Raw genomic sequence first — 22,847 nt, forward strand, 5'->3', positions numbered from 1 at the left:
TATTTCTCAGGGATTGAAGGTGTCAGACACATCTGGGTTTGGTTCTACTGACAATGTTTTTTTGTTGTTGTTGTTGTTTTTTCTGTTTAATATAAACTGTTTAACAGGTTTGATCATCTCAGCCAAGGAGCAGCAAAAACGTCTTTTGTTTTCTCTTATTCCTACTTATAATCTAATCGGAACTGATGCTTGTATAACTGCATTTATAATGGATTAATGATGTTCCAGTATCATCAAATTGTGTCCCAGATCACAGATGTTTACTGTTAAAAAGCTGGATTTACTCTGATATCACTGAAAACGGCTTAATTAAAAGCTGAATATTCAAGGTTACCTTGCGGTATTTGCATAATGTCATGTGCAGATGAGTTATGGCAAGAGGAGGGTTTTTTTTGTTCTTTTTTTATGGCCGTACCTCAGCTGCCGATGACAGATGATGAAGCTGAAAATAGATCAGTAAGATTGATCTCTCTCCGTATCCCCTTTTTATCCGACAATTTTCTCATGATCTCCATCAACTGAGATTTTTTTTTTACTTTATGATTTAATTTTTTAAAAGATAGTTAGATTTTTTTGTTTCTCTATAGTGGGAAATAACTCACTCGCCTCCCATCAGTAATGAGCAAACTTTCAAATATCCCTTCTTTAATAATAAAGCAGCTTTTGGCGTACTAGAACTAACAGATTTCTAATCTGCTGCTGCAATGCTGCAAACATCATTAACCTGTCTTTAGAGCGAGCCACTAAGAAGTGGTCCAGACTCTGAATGAATTTTTATCTTGCATTAGATCGGAGTGTTTCCGAAGGAGCCCTGCAGCAGGCCTGTTTTTCAAAATGCCAAATCTTACCTGCCACTATGAGTTCACTCAGGCTTTCTCAAGCTGCGGCGTGCATATTTACCTTTCTAAATAACGAGAAAAGTCAAATGTTTGGCACAAATCCCCCTCCCCCTTTGCACAAATGCTGATAGCGAAGTGGCCGCAAAAGCGTCGCTGAAGGGCCTCGAGATTTCAGATGGGAAATAACGGCGATCTGGCGGCGCCCTCCTTAGCCGAGCAGGAAGCGCAGCTACACTGGATGAACAGATAACGCAGTGGAAACTTTCTTCATCCTTTCATGTGTCGGTTCATCAAGTATCGCTGAGTGTTTTCTGCGTGTGCTGTACAAGCTTATACCACCTTAATGGGCGCTGCGAAGTGGCAGCAGATGTTGTTTTCCTTCTAACCTACCTTTCTTACCCTCCTCCTCTTCCTCCTCCTCCTCCTCCTCCTCCCCTTGCTCACCTCGTCCTGTGTAGGGGTACTTTAGTGATCCCTGGAATGTGTTTGATTTCCTCATCGTAATTGGCAGCATAATAGACGTCATTCTCAGTGAAATCAACGTAAGTACGAAGTCCCCCCCCCCCTCGCCCTCCCCTCCCCCCCCCATCCCCCTCTCGCTCTCCCTCCCTCTCTGTCTGTGTCTCGTGTCTTCTAAATCTTTTATCTCCCTCCACTCTACTTTCCTTTGTGGCTCCGCTGTGTCTTGTGCTGTTGTTTCTCCTCATCTGTCCCTCTTCTTCGTCAGCCTCTTCTCTCTTTTCTTCTTCTTCTTCTCCTCCTCCTCCCTCGTCCTTCTCTCCCCCTCCGTCCTTAAATCCAAGACGGCCGCTGCCACTCAGGGAGACCCCCTGAACCAGCTTCTTCCCGAGCCTATCAGAGAATACAGGCAGGGTTTAGCTTTGTTTGAAGACAAAGTGTTTCTATATCTCAAATGTTTGTTTTTTTTGTTTGTTTTGTTTTTGTTTGTTTTTTTTTTGGTCTGGTCACACTGTGACTCCCGCTCAGGTTTGATCCCCTCACTAACCAAACTAACCGACAAATCACAAACAGCCTTACTCAGCTTTTTCTTTTTTCTTTTTTAATAACTGCTACAACGGGCATTTTTTTTCGGGGCGGGTGGTTGTGATTTTGTTGCAAATTGCTGTTGTACCTGTTGACATTTCCTCTCATGGACGAGCATGACCAGTTGCCGCTGCTCTTCCTCTGCTGTCCATCTAATCCAGACTGCCCCTCCTTTTTCGTTTTTCGGTTGTTTAATTTTGACCCTCTCTTCTACTAAAAAACTCCGGTGCACATGTATGTAATGTTTTTTATCTTATTTTTCTCCTCTCTCCTTTGATTTCCATTCTTCCCATTTTTTTATTTCTTTTTTTGTTCAATGTCTTATGTTCTGTCCTCTTCTGTTGTTTTTCTTTTTCTTTCCACCACTACGCAGCATTATTTTGTTGATGCATGGAACACATTTGATGCCTTGATAGTTGTGGGTAGCATTGTTGACATAGCGATCACTGAGGTTAACGTAAGTAGTCCAACTCCCTCCCTCCCTTCCCGCCTGCCTGCTCTGCCATTCCCACACATACACACACACACACACACACACACAAACAGACCGAGCGCTGATACTCATCTCGCATGCTTCGGAATCATTAGGCGACTTTCAGCCGCACAGTATTTGTACTCAAAAGATGGCTGCACATACTCCAAATCCTGGCGGATAACGGAGCCAGATGCGACACGGAGCCAGGGAACTTTGACCTCTCGGATGGGTTTGTCATTTTAAGTGATAGTTTTTACTTTCACATCTGGATGAAATGATCAGTTTTTTAAAAAAAATTGTTTTTCTTCTTACAGAAAGTTAGTTTTCAATCACCGTTTTTTTTTTCCTGGTGTTCCTCCACCACCAAAGTACATTAAAAAAAAAAAAAAAAAAAAGTCTGGCGGCTTCAGATGGGTATTCATGCCTCGGTCTGCTCAGCATCAGTAGCATCAGAAACTATTGCATTTGTCAATAGAACCGACTGCATTTTCCCAGCACTTGGTTTGGTTTCCACATTGGTTTTCTTTGATCCTTCATCAGTGCCACAGGGGGAGGCGGCGCTTTCCCCTGGCATGATGGACACTGTATAGCATGACGGATACAAAGGTGCTATATCCAGGCCTGTTACTGCATTCAGGAAAGAGCCACATTTCTATAATTTCTTTTTTTATATATACATGTAACAGATTGTCATTTGCAGACGTGGCGAACAATTTGATCCAGAAATGGATTTACTCAGGACCGGTGAAAATTTATGGAAATGTATGTATGAATTCATTTATCATTGAGGTGGAGGCCCTATGGTCAGCAGCAGCGCCGATGAATAAGAATGAATATCTCAAACACAAGTCAAATGTTGAGTGTCTATTGTATTTACACTCCAGAGATAATTGGTGTTTCACGCATGGGAGAGGGAAAGAGCTGTTCGTCCTGTCGTGTGTCACTGGACTTTTACTCCATTTACAAGATAATGTTTGTGTCTTCTACCGAACTATATCATTCGGTTAAATGTAATGTAGGCATTCAGACTTTTAAAACATGATATATCAACTAATAATGATAATAAACAAAAACATTAACGATTTTAATACACAACATTTCAAGTTTCACCTAAAACATTTAAAGGAGCCTAAGTAGCAGCTCATTTAGGGCAAGACGGCGAGTTTATTGATCTTCTATCGGCTACGTCGTAACTTTAAGATTCACATACGGCTCATGGTTTTGATTATGTAACGTCTGATCAAGTGGAAACTTATTCTATTGAAAACCAGTTAACTTTAGAACATATGAACGGCACGGTTTTAAGTTGTTTCGTTGCTTCAATTGTATTTTTTCTATATTTACTATGTGGTTTAAAAACATTCTCACAAGGAAATCTGTATAAGTTTAGATCAACACAATTGCCTCACTTGCTGATCTAGAATCAGTTAGTGTTATAGAAACTGAAAAGATGTGAATGTAAAGCACAAATAATGATACGTACAGACAATTATCTGTTCACACAGTTGAGATTAACCTTGACAGGCCAGAGATATGCACCTTTGTCATCTATACAAGTCACTGATGTTGCACCTAACTCTTTGGTTTGGAGTTTGCCATTGATTTGATTGATTTATTTACTAAAAAATTAATCAATTTGGTTATTTGGTTTGGAGTTTTTTTTCTGAGCGTTTAATTTTTTTATCCTCTTATACTTCTAATTTAAAGGCATGCCCCTAGTCCTTTCTTTTCTTCTTCTTCTTTTTCTTCTTCTTCTGCGGCGGTTTCAATCATTTGGATTTTGGATTTTAAGAAACCCTCCGCACCTGTGAAATCTCTAGACCTTTTTTTTTCATTTTTTTTTTAAACTGGGACCCTGTCATCTGGACATTTTAAGATTTAGCCTGCTGCTGCATTTTATTGTTTTCACAATTGAAGCTTTTTTTTTTTTTTTAAACACAAAACAGTTTCTAACATCAGCAGCCAGTAAGCTGCGGTCTTCTCATTGAATTTGTTTTAAGTGGACAGCGAAGTGCAGTAACAAGCTAAATATTTTTTTTTAAGATGTCTTCACTTTGTTTTCAGTAAATATTAAATGTCCAAAAACGTATTGGAGTGCATCCACTCTGCTGCTCTGTTGGGTGCCTGTTGACTTCAACGAGCTGCACTTTTTTGTGGTCACCGAAACAGACTTTGCCCTGAATCCCGGGTCTTGAATTCTCTCCCCCAGCAACCTGCGGGCGCTTCTTAAACCTTGTATGGTTTCTTTTTTGTTTAGTTTTTTTTTGTTTTTTTGTTTTTTTGGCTTGAGTAGAAGTAGTGTGAACAGTTCGGTAGTGGTTTGCTCTGAGCGGTGTCTTGTGGACGATGCCGGTATGAACTGCATCTGTTTCTCTTTTACTTTCTCTCTCTCTCTCTCTCTCCCTCTCACTCTCTCTCTCTCTCTCTCTCTCTCTCTCTCTCTCTCTCTCTCTCTCTGGAATGCCTCCTCTTCTCCTCTTCATCTTCCTCCTCGTCTATCTGAGCGTTTTCCTCTTTTTTTATGGATGTTTATCTCTCTCTCTTCCTCTTCCTCTTCCTCTCTTTCTCTGTCGTGTTTCTCCTGTTGGTTTGCCTTCCTGAAATGCAGACTGGGTAACATGGGTCTCTCATGTGTGACACGTGCCCTCAGGGGTCAAGGAATCTTATTCTATATATTCAAAACTGTTTCTATCAAATATATTTCTTCCATGTCTTTTTTTAAGAACAGTCCATTTTCTAATTCTGCGTATCACGGTTTAATGAGAATAAGACTCAACAAGGTGTACGAACCTGGACTATTGGGTGAAACGTTTCCATGACACGCATGTTACCCATTGAAATGACTGAACTGATGAAGTTTTTGCTTGAAAATGTTGTACAATGTGAGAAAACAGCTCAAACACAATTTTAAAAAACAAAACAAAAAAGATCCAATGAGCTGCGATTTTTGTAACTCACATTGTAACTCACACTTACTCATTTAAAGTTGCATATAAAGTCCCTATTTTTTTTTTATTTCGAATGAATTTTAAATGAGGTTGTAACTCCTCCCAGGCCACAACTTCACTGTAGTCTTTTTAGTTGGTCTGTTTTATATTTTAAACATGTAGATATACAAGTTATTTCTGGTCTAATTTGCCTCTGTGTCATTTCCTTTCAGTTTGAAATTAGAGCTAATTCTGATTTAAATTTAAATCAACCCTGGCCCTCAATCATCACACAACAGTCAAACACAGATTCGTCTCACACATCTGGTGTGAAACACTGATTCTTCCTTCCTTCCTTTCATCCTCCCTTCCTTCCTTCCTTAGTTCCTTCCCTCCCACAGATCCTTCCTTGCTCCCTCCCTTCCTATTTATTTCTACCTCGACTTCTCCTTCCTTCCCATTTTCCTTCCCTTCACTCCTCTACTTCAGTTTTCCCCCTCATCAGAAGCAAACATACAGTTACATACCTTTCAAAAAACCTTAAAAAATGCTTCATTCCTTCATGTCTTTATTTTAGCAAGATTCTATATCTTTCTTTTTTTTCCCTTTACTATCATTTCTCCTATTACCTCCATTTGCTTTCTTTTCTGACTTTCTGTCTTCTTTATTTTGTCTCTCAAAGTTAATGTAAACTTTCTTTATTCAAAGAGAAGACCGGTAGTAATGAAGCATTTATTTTGTAGGAAGGTTTTTTTTTTTCCAGGCCGAAACTAAAGAAATATAAGCAGCTCCTGAGTCATAGATTGAACTCGTAGTTAAGGGGTGTCAGACATATGAACCGCAGGCCAAGACCGGTTCAGCAAAAATGGTTTAATCCAGCCCGCAGCATAATTTTGGGAAGTTTATAAAAAAAAAAAGAAAGAGGATTTTAAGTGTAACTATTCCTAAAATTTCAGTAAGAACAGAGGTCATAACGTAGCTTTTATAAATGAGCAATCGAGGCTGTAGAAAAACAGAGAATGCGTTAATTTGAATTTAATTATTTTTATTTTCTTCAGAAATTCAAATTTGCCAATAATAGCCGATGTAATGCACAATGCATTCTAATGTTTTGCACTTGAACTATGAATCAACCTTATGCTGTTGTTTGACACCCCTGCTCTCGTTCATCTATGTCACTAAAACATCTCAAATGTTTCGTCTGCTTTTCGACAGTGTGTAAACACACCTGGGCTCTAATTTCCAAAAGCATCCAGCATTTTTTTATGAGTCAAAATGACTTATAATTGCACATTGTTGTCTTTTGTGATCGTGCTTTGACCTGAAAGTAGATTCAAATGGATGTAATGTGTTTCCCGGGGTTGACTACTATTCTGATTACTTGCATTTTAACTATTCTCAGGTCAAAGATTGACTTTAAATAATTCAAGATGCGTTTGGTAAACCCAGCCTGAACTTAGTGACTGTTTCTGCACTGTAGCATCAGCTGGCAGGAAGAAAAACAGATAGCTACCGAGGCGCCCATCCATCTCCCCAACACACACACGCACACACACACACACACACACGCACACACGCACACACACACTTTGACCCTCACAGAGGACACGTTGAGTCTCTATTAGTAGTTAGATGCTCCCCCTTCACTCCTCTGGTGGATTGTGGGTAACTTTTTGGGGGTTTTTTGTGTGCAAACTTAACGCAATTCACAAAGAAAGTAAAACACGCGTATGGGCAAACGCATAGTGACACACACACGCACACACACACACACACACACACACACACACACACACACACACACACACACACACAGAGGCGCTACTCTGGTGCTGATCTTTGTTGCCTTTCCTTAAAGCCAGCTGACTCCTCCTCGTCCTCGTCCTCCTCCTCTTCGTCCTCCTCTTCCTCCTCTTCCTCCTCTCACCCCCCTGTGGTAAGGCCAATGGTACGCTCTGACGGTAACCTCGCCCGCCTTCCTACCTCCTCCGACATCTCTCCATCTCTCATCCTCCTATCCCTCCCTTTGCTATGCCGTCCACGGTATGACCCTAAAACTTTCCATCCACCTGGTCAGCTGCTTCTTCCTCATGCTACTCCTCCTCCTCCTCCTCCTCTCGCCGGTGCTGTTGTCTTCTGCAGCATGTCCAGAGTGATAGTTCTGATGTTGTTGCTTCATATACATATATTTATATATGTATGTGTCATGAAGGACACTTTATTGTATAGCCATTGTGTGAATCTAGTACTGTGACTTTCTCTTTGACTGGCAACCCCCCCACCCCATGGCTTTGCAACTTGTTCCTATCTTCCCCCTTTGGGTGTGGTATTTCTTCCGTACCTTGCCATCAATACAAGATATCATGATCACTCTATCTATATCTATCTGTCTATCTGTCTGTCTATCTGTGAATGACTCGGTCAAGTTGTTTGTTTCTTCTGCATAATTCAGATCAGTCTTCATCATCAGTCTCTCTGTTTTGCCCTCTCGCTCTTTCTCTGTCCTCCTCTGTTACACTTACTGTCACTGTACACCCCAACCCCCCCCCCTTCCCCCCCATCCCCCCCTCCCCACTGTCTCTACGATGCAGTGGAGCCCACTGTGGTCCAATTGTGGTATTACATGCAGTACAGAATTGTGATTTCCACTCCTCTGGACGATGTGCCATTTTTCAGCTCATCTATTGGTGGAGTTCGGGACAACTCATGTCTTGAGTTACTTGTCAACAATTACATCAGAAAATACTCCTTATTAGTTTTAAAGAAAGCAAAGTTTTAGCCTTCTTCCACCAGAGTCATAGACGAACGGTTTACTAGACTTTTAAAAAAAAAATCCTTGCGCTACGTTGACGAGTAACATTTGACATTTGTTATTCCAAACTGTGCCAAGATGTGCAGGAGAATGGCAGAGTCCTTCTTGGAGCACGCTGTGTGTTCTCTGTGGGATTAACATGAAGAAATGATGGCTTCTTGGAAAAACACTAACAGATTCAGAGGTCAGAGAGGATGAGGCTACTTTTTTGGGAGTTATATTTTTGTGTGTGACATTGAGTTATTACAGGGAACAAAGGTGGTTTCGTCTTGGTATATGGCTTTTATGTAGTCCGGTTTATTCAGTACATGTTGGTGGAAGTGTGTGGATGTTGATTATCTTGCAGCAAAATCGTTAGAGCTGTTAGAGTAGCTCACGTTTCTGTGCTTGTATGAACTGATCATCGAAGATTTGCATGACTGAGCTTCTGTTTGTGATGTAAATTGTGAATAATATCCTTAGCCGAGTGCTCATTTGCTATATTAACTGCATCAAGCTGAACACAAACCCTGATGTTGCCTTTGTTTTTCCGCCTTTTTGTCCCGGAAGAAAGAGCAGGAGCGGCATAAATAAATAAATCTGTATTAGAATAGCACTCAGCGAGATGGCTGAATATTTCATTGTGCAGTTAGTTCCTGTGGATGACGAGCGGCACAATAGACAGTTAGAAAACAGTTTCGCTCGACCTTGCACTTTAGGACTTTGCTAAGATATATTTGAATGAGTTCAAGCGCATGCAAAGCGTTGGATCGCATACCGACTTTGCAAATGAAAAGAGGACAGTTTTGAAAAGATCACAGTAAATCAATGGGAGCGATGAAGAGATCATAGGTGATGCATTCGGCAGTGATATCTTCATCCTGCTGAATATTGTCCTCAGATTGTTCCTCCTGGTGGCCGGATTCTCTGACAGACAAACAATTAGCTTTCCCACGTGATTTATTGAAACGGGAACCGGCCTACAGGCTGGGATTTTCGTACTGTATCTGCTGTGAATTGTTATCAGTGATTTATGAAAGTGCCTCCCCACATCGATGAAAGACTCTCTGGACTATTCTCAGCTATTAGATTTTTAGTCTATCGCAGTGCAGCATAACTTAATTTTCCAGCTTCATCAGATTTGCGTCAAGCAGCCCAAAAAGTGTGTCGTGCTTGTTTTCAAATGTCTCGACGATGAAATGTAGACACTGTGACAGGAGTGTTTTCTTTATCGTCATTCTGTGATGATGTGATGGTCATGTACAGTGAGCAGCACAGCAGGAAGGATTAATATTTGAAGCAAGAAATTGGTTTAACAAGGTTTGAGGACATCAAGTCCCGTAACTCCTCGAAGTCAGATATCACATTTGGACGTATCGAGTTCATAGGGAGGAGCAGCAGCTGACGGAAGCTGGTTCAGGAAGCTGCAGGATGATTTGTTGAGCTATTTGTTGACGTGTGATTTTTCCAAGAAGCCACAAGAATAAGCATGACTGCCCGATTCTCTCCCAGATCTCTCTTGTCAGTTGATTTTGATGGGATTTTGTAGGACGCAGATTTCCATTTATTAACTCTGTGTGTGTGTGTGTGTGTGTGTGTGTGTGTGTGTGTGTGTGTGTGTGTGTGTGTGTGTGTGTGTGTGTGTGTGTGTGTGTGTGTGTGTGTGTGTGTGTGTGTGTGTGTGTGTTCCATGCATATTTACATCCATACCTGTGTGGGTGTAAATATGCATGTAAATATTATCTGTGTCTGTATATGCATGTGTGTGTATGACCATCTATGTGTGTGTGTGTGTGTGTGTGTGTGTGTGTGTGTGTGTGGGTGTGTTTCCCTCCCTTACCTATTTGCATGTGTTCCCATGCGTCCTGTGTTTTTTCTTAAAAAAAAAAAAAAAAATACAATGAAAAAAAACACCAAACCCCACCAAAAGGGACTGCAGAACTCTGAAGAGAACGCCAGGATCTCCATCACCTTCTTCCGGCTGTTCCGCGTGATGAGGCTGGTGAAGCTGCTGTCTCGCGGGGAAGGGATTCGGACCCTGCTGTGGACCTTCATCAAATCCTTCCAAGTGAGGGGAGAACCGGACACAACATGCTAGAGCAGGCGGGTTGGGTTTACACAGGACACAAGTGGTGGAGAGAAAAATGCTTTAACCCTCCTGTGGCCCAGATTACTTATCTTTACAGATCATTGGCGTGTTTGAACTAAATTTATACAGGGAGGCATGTTGTTGCATTTTTACCAGATGTCTGATAAATGATTGCTGCTACCAATACTGACATCTACACAAATTTGTTGGGTTTTTTTCCCCATGTAGAAATAACGTGATAGCAAACAGACCGATTTTACAGAAACAGGCTAAAATACATTGTAGATATTTTAAGAATTGGTTTTCAAATTGAGGGATTGGACCTCCCCAAAGGTTCACCAGGGAGCTGCAGGACTTTATAAGAGTAGTGGAGAAATGTGCTTAAATTGCAGACGGATATTACAAAATATTTATGATTAAACCATGTTGAACAAGAATCATTAGGCTCTTCTCCCACACTTTCCTTGTGTTCGATGCTGTAAAGCATCGACTATAAAAGTCTTGCCAAAGCTTAATATCTCTATTTATTCAGCGCCAATTTCCCTGTTTTTTGGTTGTGAAGAAATAATAAACCCGTTAAATATGAAGACCCACCTGGAAAACTAAAAATATACTGATTATATATCATTTATGATCACAACTTTAAAAAACAATGGGTTCAAAGTAAAAAACCTTATTTGAAAGTGACTTCAAACGCCTTGTAAAAAGCATGATGACAAGATCACGCATCCTTAAATTACACTTTTGCTTTTAACAGTTTATATGACAGACTTTAAATAGAAAATGCTAAAGGTACAACACTCATTATGGAATAGATTTGTTATTAGATCTGAGACACAGGGGGGTAAAACTGCCCCTGTTCTTGTGTAAATCCAGCCCATGAGAGTCTCCACAAGCCAACTTTCCTTTCCTTGCCTCATCCCTCCTTATTGTTGCAGTCAGGGAGGTTTTTAAAGGAGGAAAGGAAAGAGGGGCGGTGTGAGGCAATGGAGGGGAGGTTTAGGAGTCTCTCTGACAAGCCAGGAAGGGAAGCAGGGACATAGAGTTGGGAAAAACTCATAACAAAAAGGCAATTTTTTTCCCCCCTCTTTACTCCACTCCCCTCTCATTTTCTCTCCCTCTCCCCCTTGTTACTCTCAAACACCCTACACCCGACTACTAACCTCCTGAGAGCTCACCATTTCCTGTGTAGTACCCTGTTTACCTCACACATTACTGTACACATACGTTTGTTCATTTTCTGTTGTATGTACAAGGTTTTGTATTTTGGGACAAAGAAGAATTGGTTGATTTAGGTTTTTCCCATTGTTTAGAATGTAACATGCACCATTCCGTTCGCCCATCGGGAAAGACAGGTGTCAATCAAGGAGGCCTCATAGATTAATAGTCAGAATGTCACCCACATATCCCTCCTTGATTGACACCTGTCTTTCCCTACGGGCGAACGGAATGGTGCATGTTACATTCAATAACAATAGGAAAAACCTAAATCAACCAATTCTTATTTGTCCCAAAAAACAAAACCTTGTGCATACAACAGAAAATGAACAAACGTATGTGTACAGTAATGTGTGAGGTAAACAGGGTACTACACCTGTAAGGCAGGTTAAGCGTTAGATAAGATTAACAGAGCACTCCACCAAAAAATGAAATCATTTGATAGAGAGTTATGGAGACATGAAAATGACCTGTTCTCTCTCTTGTGTTCGCTGAGATGGGCCACGTCATGTGACAGTAATGTCATTCAGTTAAATGTTAAAAATGAAAAACAAACATCGCAATTTACTATTGATTGGTTGGAAAAAAATGTTCGATTTGTACTTTTTCTATTCGTCATGATTTGGTCCTGATCTTCCATGCACAGGAGCAACATTAGCCAGGAGCTCAGTTCCTCAAACTTGCCTCGGTGCTTGAAGATCGAGAAAAGATCTGGTTTGCTTGGTTCCATTCGCACCATGCCGGGACTGACCTGCTGGCTAAATGCAGAGAGCAGTTTGTACTTTTATTGAGGTTATTCACTCTGAAGTCAGATGATTTGTTCTGCGTTGTTTTTGGTGTTGTGCCACATGGGACTGCTGATCCATTCACTTTCACTTCATGAAATGAGCAGATAAGTTAGTCAGCGTGATCACCGAAGCTACCCGGTAAATGATTTGTACGTGGAACCGCGTCAGGTTTGCATGAAAGTGAATGGACTCCAGCCTCGGTGCATGGGTACGGTCGCAGACGGCCCGTTACTGATGGCTCTCTCCTCTCTTCAGGCTCTGCCCTACGTAGCTCTGCTTATAGTGATGCTCTTCTTCATATACGCTGTCATCGGCATGCAGGTAAGCTGTTGATGTGTCCCCCTGTGCCCCCCTTCCCCCCTGTTGTCTTTTCTCTCCTTCTCTCCTTCTCTCCTGTAGCAAGCTTTCGTTCTGTGTCTCTCGTCCTGGAGTGTTGTCGTCCAGAGTTCCTGTCCAGTCCGGTTGTCACTCTTCCTCCTCCCTCCCTCCCTCTCCGTCGCTCTACTGTTCCTGTTCTCTGTCTGTCCTCCTGTTTCTCCTACAAGCTGTTGTGTAGTTTCCTTCTCTGGTAATGAGTGGGAGGCCGTTTGATTTGATTTGCTGGTGGACGGCTGGCCTCTAATGCTGATTGACTTCCTCTTGCCGATGCTGACATCATGTGCTGTGTGCTGTGACTACCTCCCCCCTCCTGTACAGATGTTTGGTAAAATAGCGCTGCAGGACCACACACAGATCAACAGGAACAACAATTTCCAGACATTTCCTCAGGCAGTGCTGCTGCTCTTCAGGTGAGGAAGACTACTACCTCTGTCTTGTAGTTTATTTTTGAATTTGGAAATGTTGTACAGTGAACATGCAACTAAAACATCCATTTTTAATTATTTTGTACACCATAACATGATGGACACTAAACTAAGGAGAGAAAATGCATTAATAGATTTTAGATACACTTGTATGTATATGAACGTCACATATCCATGTGTATATGTTAATATATGACCACTCTTATCCACAAGGTGTATATAAACATTTCTTTTTTGATTTTTGTCTCCATGATGCATCCACTTTACTCAGAGATTTAAAGTGAACATCTCATCATAAACTTTAATAATCCTGCATAAAACCTTTTTTTTCCCCCATAACCTCTTAGATTCACATCCACTTACAATGAAACCACTTCTGTACTTTGCATTATGCAGCGGGTTAATTACAGGCCAGGATATCTGAAAATGTCACGCTGTAAATTTAGCTGACTCTTTGACTTAACCCTGCACACACAAGCCGCTGTGAGAAAAGGTGTTGTCAGTTTTTAACTGCGAGATCATCTCACTGCCGCCTTTCAGGGGGCAACAACATCTCTGAACGTCAACCACGAATTTCAGTGCATCATGAAGTTAATGTTGATTTTCGATAAAAATATTCTGCTCCATTCCATGAGCCAATTATCTGCAGAGTTGTCAGAGGGCTCCACTGATTATGAATTTAATCTGCCTGGAGACACATGCAGACACCTCACACTTGCGACGCTGGTAAGATTCCATGTAGGGGAAGAAACGCAACGAAACTGAAGGAAGAGGAATGTGTTCAATCTTATTTGCGACCCCGCTTTTCTTTTTTCGACTTGTATTTTCCCAATTAGATGTAGAAAACACCATTTCTGTCCGTCCATTTTCGAAGCAGACCCCCTTACATGGAACATTGCATAGCTTAGCGCTTCCATTCAGAGAGACGCAAAACTTGGGATACTTCATATTTGCTCGTGGTTTGTGACATATTTCAAGTCCAGCACATAGTAACATATTTATGGATCCTGAGAAATGGCTTACTTTGCAAACGAGCACCGGCTGAGTTAAAATATTAAATGCAATGAAGTATTCGGAATGGAAGTCGGTTTCAATCTATCACATATAAAATCTATAGTGTCTTTACACCTGTAAATTCAGTGTATCAGGGTTTGATTCACAACTGTGAATCAGTTGCTTTTCTTTTAATGCTGTTCTCAGTCTGAAACTGGTGTTTAAAATATGCACGTGTCTCCCTCTTTTCTGTCCTTACAATTATTTGTGTGTGCGTGTGTGCGTCACGACCTGCTTGTATGCATCCTTGCATACATGCATAAACGTGACTGTGTCGCTCTGTATGCTTCCTCCGTGTGCACCTGTGCACGCATGTCTCGTGTTTGCATGCCACCTGTGTTGATGTGCGCACGCATTTGTGCGGGTGTGTGCATGCGTCTGTCTATCAGATGTGCAACAGGTGAGGCGTGGCAGGAGATCATGCTGGCGTGCTCGCCCAATCGACCGTGCGAGAAGGGATCGACCAATGAAAACAACGCGATCCACGAGGACTGTGGCAGCCAGTTTGCCATCATCTACTTCGTCAGCTTCTACATGCTCTGTGCCTTTCTGGTAGGAGTCACATTTTTCTATTTATTTATTTTTGTAGTTAAGGCACACTAGGATTAAATAATCTTTGTAAGTGTAGCCCAGTGGAAAACATTAATACATACTTATTTGTTAACTTTTACTAAGATTTCTTTGTCATATTGTTGGCTGTGAATTGTTTTGAGGTTAAAGGTGAAAAAACTAAACATTGAACTCTACTTACCATCATCGGCTGCCATTGATTGTTTCCTGGTACTCTTAATTTTCAAATCCAAAACTAATATTATTCTGTTATTTTTATGCTAACGAGTTCAGGGCCCTATTTCTATCTGCTTTCAGGCAATAGACGGGTTACATAAGTATGACTGTAGCAACGCACAAATTGAAGATTTCTTGTTTTTACACAATAATGCTCAATTCTATGCACTATGCACACCTGTAACATTCATTTTAATTCCATTATACCACGACATTTACCGTCACTGAAACAGTAAGTTCTAGATCTTTGTGTTTTAATGAAGTGAATAGTATTTTCATCTGCACGTTTATCTGGCACCACCTGCTCAAAACAGCCCTCCAATCGTCTTTAATCATAAACCCTGAGCATAGAAATGATTGAATCTGATTAAAGGAATACCCTTTTGGTACCTATTTTTTTGTCAATCCGATTCCAGCAGTCTATTTTACACTAAATAAAGTGAATTAACTGATGTGCAGGGTTACATGCAAAAATAGAATTTGTTTCAGTCCTTAAGTCGGCTCCATAATGCTTTGCACCATAGCTTTGCCCGTATGTGACATACGCACTGTGCAGATTTACCTTTGACCCCACCCGTATTAAAGACGAATTTCAGACATTGTTTGTAAAAAATTTGGGGGGGGGGTTAAAAAAACCACAATTGTAAACTTCTCGTCTGTCGAGCCTTTTGATAATATCAAAGTCATTTAACATATTTAAGAGCAGCATTGACCAGTTGAAGCATCGCTTGACTTGTTGCCAAATAATAATAATAATAATAATAATAATAATAATATATTGTCTTTGTTCAGTGACTTTCAAGTTTACTTACAGACTTGCCAGAGTTAGTTTGATGGGAGAATGACTGACCGAGCCTTGATTTGTTTCCAGATCATCAACCTCTTTGTGGCCGTCATCATGGACAACTTTGACTATCTGACGCGTGACTGGTCGATCCTGGGGCCGCACCATCTGGACGAATTCAAGAGAATCTGGGCTGAATACGACCCCGAAGCTAAGTAAGTTTACGGCGGTTTGACAACGTCTACAAACAGACGATGTGCGCTGTCGTGGGGAGAGGTTGTGTAAAGAGGCTCTGTAAAGCGACTGCCGTGCTGTTTTCAGGGGGAGAATAAAACATCTGGATGTGGTGACTTTGCTCCGGAGAATCCAGCCTCCCCTCGGCTTCGGAAAGCTGTGTCCGCATAGAGTGGCCTGCAAGGTACAGAAAACACAAACTGCTGATTATAGTGTGAAGGCTGCAGAGGTGGAGACCATCTCCGGTATACGTTTCCCAAAAATGTACTTCAAGATCTGGCAGTAGTGGGAAAAAATGTATCACGTTTTGTTTTAATGTTTTCGCACATAAGCAGCCCAGAACAACATTAACTGTCCACTGACAACAAACTGTGCATGCTGAAGAAGAAAAACTACTTCTGCTTGTTTTTACACTATTTTAATGAAGCACTTTATTAAATTCCATCTGATATTTTGTTTTTTTCTGCCTTTATTCTTTGGTTTTGTGTTTCGTGTAGCGCCTGGTGTCGATGAACATGCCTCTGAACAGCGACGGGACTGTGATGTTTAACGCCACGCTGTTCGCCCTGGTCAGAACAGCACTCAGGATCAAGACGGAAGGTAACATGGATACTGAATACATGAATACTCTCAAGCACACATACCCTTTTTTTGTTGTTAATGTACCGTGCAACCGTTGCAATACGCCTTTAAATCTACAGCTTGGATATTATTTGTGTGCAGGCAACCTGGAGCAGGCCAATGAAGAACTGAGAGCAATAGTGAAGAAGATCTGGAAGAGAACCAGCATGAAGCTATTGGATCAAGTAGTGCCCCCTGCTGGTGGTATGTATACACTGCAATACCACTGTATGAATAGTCTTTACAAGTGTTTGTTAAACTTTTTAGTGTGTACCATTTTAGAAAATATTGAGACCTCCAAATGCCACCATGCGATTATTTATTGTTTTTTATTACAGCCATTCTATACAAAGCAGCAGCGTTTTAAAAGACAATTTAACTCATCCTAAGAGCAGCACCTCTTTATCTCGAACAGCTGTTTGTCATTCATTGATCCTAACTTTTTGTTTTGCAACAACGATATGAAGGATGAACAGCCTCACAACAGAAAATCACAAATCTATAACAAGAAAGACCATAGTTATATTAAAAATTTTATTAAACATTTCCAAACTATTTTCTTTTTCCAATAATAATCATAACATTCCTCTACATACCACCAGATGGAGCCTGTATATCACTGGTATCGCCACAGTTTGAGAATCAAACATTACATTTTCTTTTATGCTGGGAATTAAATCCTTATCAGCAGCTTTTCTGAGCCAACGTCGTCGTACTAATTAATTTTGCTGACACTGTTTCTCTGCATTACAGATGACGAGGTCACAGTCGGAAAGTTCTACGCTACCTTCCTCATCCAGGAATATTTCCGCAAGTTTAAGAAGAGGAAAGAACAAGGGCTGGTGGCCAAGGTGCCCCCCAAAACTGCCCTCTCTCTGCAGGTACATGGAGATGCTTCCTGCACACAAATAGACAGATGAGGTGGATTTTGAAGTTGTGATTTCGAGCTCTCAATGAGGCATGTAGGAGGATGTGGTGTGTGTGTGTGTGTGTGTGTGTGTGTGTGTGTGTGTGTGTGTGTGTGTGTGTGTGTGTGTGTGTGTGTGTGTGTGTGTGTGTGTGTGTGTGTGTGTGTGTGTGTGTGTGTGTGTGTGTGTGTGTGTAGCAGGCTTACTTTTTTTTTTTAAATGAATGAAATAAAACTTCACTGTGCTTGGCCTGTGTGTTAGGCGGGCCTGCGGACGTTACATGACATCGGTCCGGAGATCAGGAGGGCCATCTCAGGAGACCTGACGGTGGAGGAGGAGATGGATAAAGGCCTAAAGGAGCCCGTGTCGGCAGCGTCTGAGGATGATATCTTCAGGGTAAAGGTTGGATACACACACCTTCACTCACTCTCCGGAGAGAGAGAGAGAGAAAGCGAGAGAGCGAGCGAGAGATGATCTGCGCCAGCTTGAAGCCGCACTATCGCTCCATGCACCGACACATGCATGTGCTCAAAGTCAGAAAGACCTAAAAAGCCTCATTGTTTCACCACACAGCTTGCTTACAAACCGCTGCCGACACTGAGCTGCATCCAGATTTGAATGTAGTTGACCGTGGGATTTCAGACTTAACTGTCACAAAATGCCACACAATATTTTTTGCCAAGATTAAACCAAAAATATTAAACACACAATAGCATTTTTTCAGCCTTGCACTCAAACACACAAACGCACGCACAAAGCTTCGTCTGCTGCAAGGGTGAGTCAGTAATCAGCTTCCCATTATCACCACCATTGCGACATTCATGTGCTCTATTTTGTTTGCTCAGTGATTTTATTGTCATGGTATATTTTAGCCAACACAATCAAAGTCAAACAGGTTGTTCTGAGTGTTGTTTGGCCACAATAGCAAACGTCAATGTTATCATTCTACTGAAACTAAGTACGTGTAAAATTAACGTTTATATTTAAAGACTCGGTTCATTTAGTCTCATCATTCTCCTCCGTTACTGATGTCAGGTCATGAGATCATCTGTATTGTGATTGTGAATAATATTTCTCCTCGGGTCGATACAAAATGCCTTTGCTTTGCTTTTCCATCGTGGCTGAGTAAAGTTGTATTGCTGCCAGCACTGAATGTGACAGCGTTAGTCATGACCTTTGAGTTGAGCGATGTGCGCTGAAAGATAGCAAGAATATTGTAACTTATATGTTGACTCACCTTTTGTTTTTTTTCATTTTTACTCCCATCCTCTCTTCTCATCACTTTCTGTCCCCCTATCCTGCTTTCACCACCGCAGCGTACAGGCGGGTTGTTCGGCAACCACGTCAACTACTACAACCAGAGCGACGGTCGCGGCTCCTTCCCGCAGTCCTTCACTACCCAGCGTCCTTTGCACATCAGCCAGAAGGGCTCGCCGTGCGAAGGCGAGAGTCCGTCTCACGAGAAGCTCATGGACTCCACCACATTCACCCCTTCCTCGTACTCCTCGTCGGGCTCCAACGCCAACATCAACAATGCCAACAACACTGGCATGGTGACCGGGGTCACCACACAGGGCATCAGCCGATTCCCCAGCCCGTCGATAAGCACCGTGGACGGGCACACGGGGCAGCCGCTCACCCCCATCCTGCTGCCCAGATCTGCATGGTGCTTTCCTCCAAAGAGGTGAGTGTGGACCAGAGACGCTGTCGCCCATCTGCAGCCTAACACACACGTTGGAGTATTTGATGTCCCTCCTACTTTAAGTGCCCCCTGAATTAAGGCAAGAATGAGTCTTTCATCTCTGCAGTAGCATTCAATGTCTTATATCTCAGTATGGACGTAAATGATTCTACTATTTCCCTTCACTTTCTACCTCCCACCTGCTTTTCTTTCTTTCCCTGTCTTTTGTTTCTGGTGGCGAGCAGGACGTGTTTTTATGACACCCTAATGCGGTATGTTGTCAGGGGACAGTGAGAGCGAGTGTGTGCGTGTTTGCGTGCATGGATGTGTTAGTCCCCTTAGTAAAAGATGCTGCATTAAAATAGCACAGCCGTCAGGTGCTATAGCGACACTTGTTGCTATGCACATATTGCTTTAGCCGCTAAAGCCGATATGGACAGGCTACATACATGCTGCGCCTCTAAAATCCGCCGGAGATGGACTGTTTGGTGCGACGTGGCCAAAACGTTCCTATCAAGGGCTTCTGTTGGTGCTGTTCTATTGTATATTGAGGCAGGTCTGGGTTAGACACAATGCCAGCTCTTTCATCTTCATTTGCATAGAAACGCAGAAACATTTGAATTAATTTCTTCCACACGTGTTTTGTTTGTGTGGGGTTTAATACCTGATGTTACGTCATGGGGTTTCCACTTTTAGCTGAACAGGTTATGTTCCAGTGATAAACTTTCACTCATCCTCTTTTGCTAGTCAGAGACGACATGCGATGTAGAGCTGTGTGCTTCATCAGAGGCAGGCTATCGGCGTTCCCATCCCTTTGGATTTCATTAAAGTTCCAGCCAGATTTCCATCAACTGCTGTTCTAACCCAGAGTTTGCTGCGGCAGCTTTAAGTCGCTGAGACAAGAGGCATCGTGGCATTTAAAAAATTTTATTTTTATCTCCAGCAGAATGTTCTTAAGATAAATGTATGTTTTGATGCCTAAAATAGGCAAAGGACAGTGTGTTTATGAGTGTTTAATCTTTTGAAAAAATACAGGATTCTGCAAACTATGATTATATATATATATAAATAACGAAATCCTCAGCAGATATTTTTGAAATGCTGACATGTTGTAACTATCACACAAACAATCTGCTGAAGAAGAAAAGATTAAAATTCAAATGTCAGAATGCCTCCTTAAAGCTTCAGTCTGGCGTATGATAATAGATGTGACTGGTGGAAGGACATCTTTGAGACAAAGACACTTTAATTTAACACAGATTATGTTCAAGGTTTAGATGAGGCTGTGCTTCAACAGGAGTTCTTGTCTATTCTAGTTGAAAATCTTCATCCATCGATGTGGACATGAACAGAAGTAAAGCAGCAGCATCTGATTCTTCAACTTTATCGAGCTTCACTTGGAAAGATTACATCAGCACAAGTTTAAGCACCTCTTTAATTTCCCTCTTGGCTTTCTATAAAGTACTGCCCTCCGAGGACCAGCCAGCGGCATTAGCAGATTTAAGCCCGCCTTACTGTGCTTTGTTTTTAAAGATGTCTGAACTTCACAGTCATCCCATCGTTGATCATATTCCAGGTGTTGCCTCTTAAGCCATCCACCATTTTGCTTCGACAAACAGCTGTAATTCCCGCCCGCTCCTCCTCAGATGTCTTCTTCTTCTTTGCCTTCCTTCCTCCACATGCAGTACTCTCCGTGGGTTTCCCATCTCCTCCAAAGCTCCTGTCTGAGTGTTTTGCTAATCAGCTGCTTTTTTTTCTGTGTTTACATCTGTTGGCATACTTGTTTACCCGTTTTCTTCCATCTGTGATGTGTGTGTGTGTGTGTGTGTGTATGTGTGTGTCTATGTTCATTTTTTTTGTGTTGTTGTCCGTTTGTCCGCTCGTTCTGATGTCTGTGTGTCGCTAGCTCGGACTCGAGTGACAGTCATCTGCCAATCATCCGAAGAGGGGAGGGGTCAACAGAGGAGACCTATGATGAGAGTTATGCTGACGACAGGGAGTACCACGAGGACGACCGTTCACTCTCATCTGACATGTACTGTCGGACAGGCACTCCAAACAATTTGCACTGTCAGCCTAAAACTGGGCCCGATCACACGTTTCGTCTGACTTTCTCGTGGTGCGTCTCTGTGTGTGTGTGTACCCGTCAGGCTCGTGTATCATGATGAAACATGTAAGCAGTTGACTCCCATGGAGGAAACAGAGGAGGTGGAGGAGAGAAGACGAGGGAGTGGTGGAGGAGGAGGAGGATGGCAGTCTCCACGGAGGGTCTTCCTCTGCCCCACTTCTCTGGGTAACGTGAATTAAAGTGCCTAGTCGTGCTTTTTTGAAACTCATTTTTCCACGTTACTCATGCCTGTGCGTGTGTGTGTGTGTGTGTGTGCACGTGTGTATGCGTCAGTGCGGAGATCATCCTTCCATCTGGAGTGTCTCCGGAGGCAGTCCAGACCAGACGTCTCCCAGAAGACGGCCGTACCTTTACATCTAGTACATCATCAGGTAGCAAGCACCCACAGCCTGAGGACAGCCACTCAGAATAAAGGCTTTTTGGATGTATTTTTAAAGAATTCATTAACTATGCTGTAAATACACTGCTTTTTCTCTTCTCTATAAGAAAGTTCACGCAATATAAATAGATCGTGAATAACACGGACACAACACAGAAATAATGGCTAAACTGCATCTTTCCCCTTCATTTTGTATTTATTTCAACATAATTCGGTTGGAAAACCACTCTGATATTTAAACAAAACACGTATGTCCTATCCAGCAGCTCTTTCAAAGAAAGTCACAGACTCCCATGCATTTTAACAGCTTTTAAAGAGACCGGCTCTAAACAGCAGGAGCAGTGGATCAAACACAAGATTTATTGCTGCGTCGTTTGTAATACAAACAATCGATGGATCCAATGAACCAATCAATGGAATGGTTTTTGAGCAGTGGTAAGACGCTCCCATCATCAATATAAGATTTTGATGAAAAATTAATGCTACAATGGATGGAAATAAATCTTGTGACATTACAGAAGCTTGTCGAAACCATGCCACAGTGAATGTGTGCTGTAATCAAAGCTAAAGGCGGTCCAACGAAATATTAGAGTGTGTGGCCTTTTTTCGGGGCCAGTGTGTGTGTGTATTTTTTTTTTTTTGAGCCCACAATTGAACTTTTGTATTCCAGTCTTAATATTTCTCAAGCAAAATAAACGGTTGCCATTTTATTGTTGTTTAATCGTTATGCCTGCAGTGTGAAATGGCCTTTATACACAAACACAAACACACATTTTAAATACAACGTGTGAACTTGCAGCTTTGTTTGACAGCTCCAACAGCCCCGCTCTCTGCCCTCTTCTCCCTCAGGCTCTGGCAGTGGCAGGGTTGAGTCCTCTGCTAAGAAGGAGTCACTCACCCACCCTCTTCAGTCGGCTGTGCTCGACGCCTCCAGCCAGTCCCACAGGTACACCAACTGAGGCCGACAAGCTGCTCCGTCAAGTCCCGAAATAAAAATCTAATTTCTTCAGCAAGCAATTACATCTGCATTTAATGACGGCTCTCTTTTACCAGAGCAATACATTAGGGTTCTTGAAACCATTAACTCTATTGTATTTGGTTCTCTCTGTAGGCCAGGGCAGTGACGCCTCCTACCAGCGAGTCCCGTCGCTGAGGCTAGAGGGCTCCATCTCCCATGAAAAGCTCAACACCAGCTTGCCCTCGGTCAACTGTGGGCCCTGGTAAGAATCCCTGCATCGTTCACATGTTGCTCCTCACGCACTCACTGCAGATTTTTCATTCAACCGCTGGCTTCCCTCG

The 22,847-nt window shown here is 42.1% G+C and overlaps 1 protein-coding gene across 1 annotated transcript in view; it reads left to right on the top strand.

Moving 5' to 3' along the window:
• The window catches only part of cacna1c (calcium channel, voltage-dependent, L type, alpha 1C subunit), a gene marked incomplete at its 5' end in the record, with an annotated part of 194,491 nt that overhangs the window by 170,093 nt on the left and 1,551 nt on the right, over positions 1 to 22,847 (top strand). The window contains 20 exons of the mRNA XM_080518084.1: positions 1,298 to 1,381; positions 2,257 to 2,340; positions 7,144 to 7,233; positions 10,007 to 10,144; positions 12,427 to 12,492; positions 12,868 to 12,959; positions 14,417 to 14,579; positions 15,685 to 15,812; positions 15,919 to 16,015; positions 16,329 to 16,431; positions 16,555 to 16,656; positions 17,206 to 17,333; positions 17,622 to 17,762; positions 18,677 to 19,044; positions 19,287 to 19,313; positions 20,948 to 21,076; positions 21,192 to 21,334; positions 21,443 to 21,540; positions 22,398 to 22,494; positions 22,660 to 22,768. Coding sequence (XP_080374210.1) covers positions 1,298 to 1,381; positions 2,257 to 2,340; positions 7,144 to 7,233; positions 10,007 to 10,144; positions 12,427 to 12,492; positions 12,868 to 12,959; positions 14,417 to 14,579; positions 15,685 to 15,812; positions 15,919 to 16,015; positions 16,329 to 16,431; positions 16,555 to 16,656; positions 17,206 to 17,333; positions 17,622 to 17,762; positions 18,677 to 19,044; positions 19,287 to 19,313; positions 20,948 to 21,076; positions 21,192 to 21,334; positions 21,443 to 21,540; positions 22,398 to 22,494; positions 22,660 to 22,768 — 2,387 coding nt within the window. The remainder of the gene's footprint in view (positions 1 to 1,297; positions 1,382 to 2,256; positions 2,341 to 7,143; positions 7,234 to 10,006; positions 10,145 to 12,426; positions 12,493 to 12,867; positions 12,960 to 14,416; positions 14,580 to 15,684; positions 15,813 to 15,918; positions 16,016 to 16,328; positions 16,432 to 16,554; positions 16,657 to 17,205; positions 17,334 to 17,621; positions 17,763 to 18,676; positions 19,045 to 19,286; positions 19,314 to 20,947; positions 21,077 to 21,191; positions 21,335 to 21,442; positions 21,541 to 22,397; positions 22,495 to 22,659; positions 22,769 to 22,847) is intronic.

Source organism: Blennius ocellaris (assembly GCF_963422515.1).
Source record: "Blennius ocellaris genome assembly, chromosome: 22".
Lineage (NCBI taxonomy): Eukaryota > Metazoa > Chordata > Actinopteri > Blenniiformes > Blenniidae > Blennius > Blennius ocellaris.